The sequence below is a fragment of the Dipodomys ordii genome, unplaced genomic scaffold (assembly GCF_000151885.1).
Source record: "Dipodomys ordii isolate 6190 unplaced genomic scaffold, Dord_2.0 Scaffold66, whole genome shotgun sequence".
Lineage (NCBI taxonomy): Eukaryota > Metazoa > Chordata > Mammalia > Rodentia > Heteromyidae > Dipodomys > Dipodomys ordii.
In genome coordinates this window covers 580,209-587,572 of record NW_012267282.1, presented here as the reverse complement: position 1 = coordinate 587,572, position 7,364 = coordinate 580,209, and the positions used below count along the sequence as shown (strand labels likewise).

At 44.2% G+C, this 7,364-nt stretch overlaps 1 protein-coding gene across 1 annotated transcript in view; it reads left to right on the top strand.

The window, feature by feature from the left end:
• Ep400 (E1A binding protein p400) overlaps positions 1 to 7,364 on the top strand; it is a 99,722-nt gene that overhangs the window by 28,190 nt on the left and 64,168 nt on the right. Inside the window, exons 5-9 of the mRNA XM_013023033.1 lie at positions 839 to 1,024; positions 1,684 to 1,824; positions 3,240 to 3,318; positions 4,347 to 4,396; positions 5,088 to 5,171. Coding sequence (XP_012878487.1) covers positions 839 to 1,024; positions 1,684 to 1,824; positions 3,240 to 3,318; positions 4,347 to 4,396; positions 5,088 to 5,171 — 540 coding nt within the window. The remainder of the gene's footprint in view (positions 1 to 838; positions 1,025 to 1,683; positions 1,825 to 3,239; positions 3,319 to 4,346; positions 4,397 to 5,087; positions 5,172 to 7,364) is intronic.

The window sequence follows — 7,364 nt, the reverse complement described above, 5'->3', positions numbered from 1 at the left end:
CCACTTCCGGCTTTTTTCTTTTTGCTTATGTGGTGCTGAGGAATCGAACCCAGGGCCTCAGGCATGCAAGTCAAGCACTCTACCACTGAGCCAACTTCCCAGCCCAAAGTCCGTGAGACTTCTATCTCCAATAAACCATTAGAAAACCTGAAGTGGCACTGTGACTCAAGTGGTAGAGTGGTCGCCTTGAGCTGAAGAGCACAGGGACAGCGCCCAAACCCAGAGTTCAAGCCCCACGACCAACAAAAAATAATAATAATAAGTGTTGGGGATTGAATAAATGCAGGGTCTCCTACATGCTAGGTAAGCTTTGACCTCCCAGCCCAGTTTTATTTTGCTTCTTAGACATTGAGAAGGATTGCTGTCTGGCTTCCCTGAGCCTTCTGTGAGAGTCACACTTATTCTACTGTGCTCTCCTTTAGCTGTTATACAAAGCTCATCTTAAGCTGTGACCTCCTTGAGGTCTTTCTCCTTTTAACACCTTTCTAACTGAGCTTTTCACACCATAAGATTTCAAAATCTGAACTGGGCATTCACTGGTGGTTCACACTTGCAATCCTACTCAGGAGGCTACTCAGGAGGCTAAGATATGAGGATCCAAAGTTTGTGAAACTCTTATACCAAATTAACCAGCAAAAATTTGGGAATAGAGATGTGGCTTAAGTGATAAAGCACCGGCCTTAAGTGAAAAAGCCTAGTGAAAGCAAGTGGCCCTTAGTTCAAACCCCAATACTGGCACGCACACGTGCACACGCACACACACAAATTGGGTTATTAATTATAGGAACAATAATAATATGCTGACTTTCCTCCCACCCTGGTGGTATGTTTCTTACAGGAAAACCAGGTCCATCAACGAATAGCAGATTTAAGGAAAGAAGGATTGTGGTCCTTAAGGCGACTGCCAAAATTGCAGGAGGCCCCACGCCCTAAATCTCACTGGGACTACCTGCTAGAGGAGATGCAGTGGATGGCTACAGACTTTGCTCAAGAGCGGAGATGGAAGCTGGCTGCTGCTAAGAAGGTAGATTTGTCACAGCACTGTGCTGTGTCCATTGGTGGTGGTAGTTGAGATTTAGATCTGTGATCTGTGGCTCAAGTGGTAGAATGCTAGCTTTGAGCACAGAAAACCTCAAGGACATTGCATAAGGCCTGAGTTAAAGTCCCAGGACCAGCACACAAAAAAAGTGAACACCCCAGTCCAACAAAACTTAGTAAGTTTTGCTGCTTTAATGCAGTAAAATACTCTGACCTATTAAACTTGCTGCTGATCTGTGTTGAGTAAGGTCACATGTGAAACTGGAAAAAAAATGTAATGCAGTGTAATATATATGTGAGAAAAATGTGTCTAATTAGTAGAACAATGCTTTCTAGAAAAATTAGACATCAAAAGATGATGGTTTTTGTTTGTACCACTGTTTGTTCTAGTACACCTAAAGAGAGTAGGAGGAAGTTTCTGATATTAAATTGACTGTGCTTGCTTTATTGTTTGATTGGCAGAGTTTTTATATGTAGCTCTATCTGGCCTTCAACTTGGGGTACTCCTGCCTCAGTCTCCCAAGGCCTGGAATTAGGATTGTGCCACTTCACCTGCCTCATACGTGACTTGAACCTGCCTTAAAATTTACATCTCCTGGCAAGACGTAGAGTACAACATAAAATTCTTAAACTTTCCTTTACTAGCTCGTTAGAACAGTAGCACGTCATCATGAGGAAAAGAAGCTTCGTGAAGAAAGAGGGAAGAAAGAAGAACAGAACAGATTAAGACGTATTGCTGCCTCAACTGCCCGAGAAATAGAATATTTTTGGTCAAACATTGAGCAGGTAAATTGTGGAATTTCAGTGGGATCATTAAAATCAGAGTGGGTCTGAGCTGGGATTCTGAGTGCCTCTGGACAGAACCTTGATAGCAAGAGAAGATACTGCCCTTAGGAAATGTAAGGTGTGAGAACTCTTGCCTACTTGCCTCTTGTTGTTTGAGCCATATACAGGTGTGAGCCATCAGCACCTGGCTTCTCCATTTATTTGTGTATCTAACTATATCTTGCCCAAATTCTATTTGGTCGGGGCTGGGAAGGTGGCTCAGTGGTAGAGAGCTTGCCTTGCATGCCTGAGGCCCTGGGTTCGATTCCTCAGCACCACATAAGCAAAAAGAAAAAACCCGGAAGTGGCGCTGTGGCTCAAATGGTAGAGCGCTAGCCTTGAGCTGAAGAGCTGAGGGACAGTGTCCAGGCCCAGAGTTCAGGCCCAACAACTGGACCCAAAAACAAACAAACAAATTCTATTTGGTCGTAAGATTAATTTTTTTAAAAAAGCTTTTAATAAAGGGAGCAAGAGGGCTAGGATGGTGGCTAAGTGGTAGAGTGCTTGCCTCGCATGCATGAGGCCCTGGGTTCAACTCCTCAGCACCATATAAGCAGAAAAATCTGGAAGTGGCACTGTGGCTCAAGTGGTAGAGCGCTAGCCTTGAGCTGAAGAGCCTGAGGGACAGTGCCCAGGCCCAGAGTTCAAGCCCCACAACTGACCAGAAAAATAAAGGGAGCAAGAATGTGTGTGTACTAGCATGCTAGCAAGCAGCCATCCCAAGGAAAACTGCTTTCAAAGCCATTCACACCAAGAATTACCTGGAGAAGATTTGCCATAGTTTTCTCATCTCAAAGCTACAGTTGCAACTGGACCTTGTTTCTAGACACAAAGAGAAACACAAAGGCAAGAATGGCTCATCCTAACCGTTTTTTGTGTGCTTGAATTCAGGGCCTGTGTGCTGTGCCTGAGCTTTTTTGCTACTGCTAATGCTGTACCACTTGAGTCATAGCTCCACTTTTGGCTTTTTGCTAGTTAATTGGAAATCAGTCTCATGGCCTTTCCTGCCTGAGCTGGTTTTAAGCCAGTTGAGATCTCCAATCTGACTTTGAAATCCTCAGATCTCAGCCTCCTGAGTTGCTAGGATTACATGTGTGAGCCACCATGGACAGCATCTAGGCTCTGAATTAAAAAGCCCTTGGACTGGCACCAAAAAGAGAGAGAGAGAGACAGACAGACAGAAACAGAGACAGAGAAAGAGAGACAGAGAGAGAAGCAACAAATTAAAATTTTGTTTTTGAATTAATGTGAAATGATGTTGAATAGTATTTTATATGCTATGTGTTGAGTTCTAATGTTTTACATATGGAACTTGTATGACTTACATGTTTTTTTTTCCTTTCTTACATGTTTAATACTTAATTCTTTGTATTTAGGTTGTGGAAATAAAACTGCAAGTGGAATTAGAAGAGAAAAGGAAAAAAGCCTTAAGTTTACAGAAAGTGTTCAGAAGAGGTATGATTATTTTAAAAGATCCTTGGCAGGGGCTGGGAAGGTAGCTCAGCGGTAGAGTGCATGTCTTGCAAGCATGAGGCCCTGGGTTCGATTCCTCAGCACCACATAAACAGAAAAAGCCGGAAGTGACGCTGTGGCTCCAGTGGTAGAGCACTAGCCTTGAGCTGAAGAGCTGAGGGACAGCGCCCAGGCCCAGAGTTCAGGCCCCATGACCGGCAAAAAAAAAACGATCCTTGGCAGGGGATCAGCGCACAGTGTGGTGGTAGGGTCCATGCCTCCTCCTTCACTTTCTAGCACCAAAACAAAACAAAAACCCCTAACATTTTTAGATTACACTTTGTTCAGACTCTCTGCTCAACAGGCAGCTTCTTTTTGTATTGGCTTCTTGTGACCATGCTGGGGAGGCCATTTGCTCAGGGAGCCCATTGGGAAAGGCCTGGTCTGCTTGATTGTTGCATTTTTCTTTGTGTAGCCAATGTAGGTTTTTATGTTTTGTTTTGTTTTAAATCTCAGTTCTTTTCCCATGTGCTAGTGTGAGTCAGCAAGCTCATGTCTGTCTATTCTGGGACAGAGTACAGATTACCTGCAGTCAGTCAGTCTTTAGACAGCAAGAGAGGCAGCTCTTAGTTGTAGGTTCCTTTGGGATTGGTTGGTATAGCCTCTGTATGCTCTTTTTTTTCCCCCTAATATTTCTGTGGCAGCTTCCTTCAGTCATCAATCCTAGGTATCTACAAAGGAGGGTCCACTATCTTACCATCTGAAGATGTCCCACGTTAGGGGGTGGAGAGTTGCATGATGCATTATAAATTATTGATGAGTAAACTGGCTGGGAAGTGACCCCTGCTAAAAGTCATAGAACTGTGGGATGGGTCATCAGAAAGGAGGAGGTGGACTGGAGCTAGCATATGGACCCTTTCTTGAACATGGCAGCCACAGGGTACAGTTGGCATGGGCAGAGGCATTCATTGATTGAAATGCCTGATTTCCCCTCAGCTGCAGTGAAAACTAATCATGTTTCTTGTCTCTAGGAAAAGAGTTGAGGCCCAAGGGATTGGATGTGTTACCTGAACACTTTCTGGTAAGTTCAAGATTCTTACATCTGTCACAAAGAATGGAAGCAAAGTGAGTAAGATGCAGTGTTCTAATGCAGTGGGGTTGTTTTTACCTGAAGAAATATGTGGGTTATCAAGCCGGGCGCTGGTGGCTCACGCCTGTAATCCTAGCTACTTAGGAGGCTGAGATCTGAGGATCGCGGTTCAAGGCCAGCCCGGGCAGGAGAGACCGTGAGACTCCTATCTCCAATAAACCACCAGAAAACCGGAAGTGGCGCTGTTGCTCAGGTGGTAGAGCGCTCGCCTTGAGCTGAAGAGCTGAGGGACAGCGCCCAGGCCCAGAGTTCAAGCCCCACGACCGACCAAAAAAAAAAAAGAAAAAAAAAAAGAAATATGTGGGTTATCAATATAACCTATACATATTTATGTATTTTATTCTAAATCAGTCTGCTTTGAAGCACTGTCACCTCACAGCTCATAGTCTCACTTGAGGTGTGGATTTGGCGATTTGGGAGGATGCAGCTAAATAGTGATTACACATCCACATCTCAAGTTGTGGATCCCTCTTTTCTCTGGGTGTCTTTGCCAAGGATTGAAGTTAAGGAAGCATATCGTGGATCCCCTGTTTCTTTGAATATGTACTAAATAGATGTTTTAGTCTTGACATCCCATTCTGGGACTTTAAATCTTATGTTTGTGATTTTTATTCTGTTTCAGGATCCAGGAATATCTGGAAGAAAAAGAAAAGCTAGCACCTCTTTGACTGATGATGAAGGTCTGTGCCCCATCCTCATGGAGCTGGCCTTTACTCTTTAGGGCTCTTGAAATAACAAAGCATAACGTGCATCGATGCCCTTAGACTATAAAGTTGTGGTGACTTTTGCTGTAGCAGTATTGTTATTTTAAATCTGTGGGAAATGTTAACCTTTGTAATTGTCCCAGTGACTTTGTAGGTTTAAAAAATTTTTTTTTAAAATTTTTATGCTGATCCAGGGATTTAAACTCAAGGCCTGGGCGCTGTCTCTCAGGTTTTACACTCAAGGATAAAACTATCATTTGAACCACATCTCCATTTTTGGCATTTGGCTGGTTAGTTGAAGATAAGAGTCTCATGGACTTTCCTGCCCAGGCTGGCTTTGAACCATGTACCTCAGATCTCAGCTTCCTGAGTTGCTAGGATTATAGATGAAAATGACCGGTTCCTAACAACTTTGTAGTATTTTTTTATATCTCTAGAGGACTTGGAAGATTTTCTTTTTTTTTGGTCCGGTTGTTGGGCCTGAACTCTGGGCCTGGGCGCTGTCCCTCAGCTCTTCAGCTCAAGGCTAGCTCTCTACCACTTGAGCCACTGCGCCACTTCTGGCTTTTTTCTTATGTGGTGCTGAGGAATTGAAGCCAGGGCCTCAGGCATGCAAGGCAAGTGCTCTACCACTGAGCCCCCTTCCCAGCCCATTGGAAGATTTTCTTGAGCAGTATGGCAGTGTCTGTTTCTTGAAATCCAGGTACATTTGAAGAGGTTAGGACCCTGTCCTCAAATGGCACAGGGCTCAGCTTTTCTGTCCTTGAATGGTGACTCTGGGGTATTGGTGTGGACCTGTCTCTTGTGGTCACATGTGCTCACTGCCCATCACCCCTAGGTTTGCCAGTCTATGATTTTTCAGGAACCATCTCCTGTGACATTTAGGTGTTGATTCCTAACTCAGAGTAGGACCACAGGAGTGACCACCAGTGTTGAGTGGGTACAGCGTATGACCACCAGCCTTTTACCTGGTTGTAAACCTGTATCAGTTGTGGCAGAAGTCTTTAGGACTGGCCCTGGTTGTAGGAACAGAGAGAGGGAGCAGGAAAAGGGTTGCAGCTGCAGTATTTTTTTTGTTTTATTATTACTACTCCTACTATTATTATTTTGTAGATCATAGGGCTTGAACTGAGGGCCTGGCCCCTGTCTGTCCCTGAGCTATTTTGCTCAAGGCCAATGCTCTGCCGCTTTGAGCTATAGTGTCCACTTCTGGTTTTTCGGGTGGTTAATTGGAGATAAGAGTCTCATGGACTTTCCTACTTGGCCTGGCATCAAACTGCAATCCTCAGATCTCAGGCTCCTGAGTTGCTAGAAATACAGGTGTGGGACATGGACATGCAGCAGTAATTTTCTAACATTGTGTAATATGCCAGATGCCAGGAAAAGCCTGCAGTCTCAGTAGTGCTCTGGCTTGATTTGCTTCATTATAAAGTATAAAGTCTAGATTTTGGAAGTTTGACATTTTGGTATGTATCGATTGTTATTTGGAAGTTGACAGAGAGATTTGGCCAGATTATTGGGTTAGGATTAAGTTCTGTTGTAAAGGACAGAAACAAAACTCAGAAGAGTATCTGGGATGAGCTAGGAACCTGGTGTATGTATCTCACAACATTCATATGGTAACCTGGGGGGTTATCAAAGCCCATGCTTGTCTCTACTCCTCTGTCCCAGTACCATCCTGGGACAGAAGGTCTCCATGGCTCAGCTGTGCTTATTCAACACTATTGTCACTGAAGCTAGTGAAAGGCAAGGCAGAGTAGCTGACTGCTTGCTTCCAGCTTGTAGAAAACAGGCATCTTCCTGGAAGGTCCTGGGCTAGGCCCCTGCCTATCACTGATCATATCTTGCTATTGGAAGGGTGGGATGTATCTTGCAGTGCATCAGTGTAGATAGCAGTTGGCTTAGTAACTGAGTGGAGAGCACATGGTTTTAATTGGTTGTAGTCTTGGATCTTGGACACATAAAGTGATTTAAGATGTCCTTCCTGACATCTTAAGTGTGAGACTGGTTCCATAAACTAAGCACATCACCACAGATGCTACGCAGAAGGAATGCCTTACTCTCCTGTTCTTTTTTTTTTTTTTTATGGGGGTCCGGTTTTGGGGCCTGAACTCTGAGCCTGGGCGCTGTCCCAGCTCAAAGCTAGCGCTCTACCACTTGAGCCATAGTGCCACTTCTGGCTTTTTTCTTTTTGC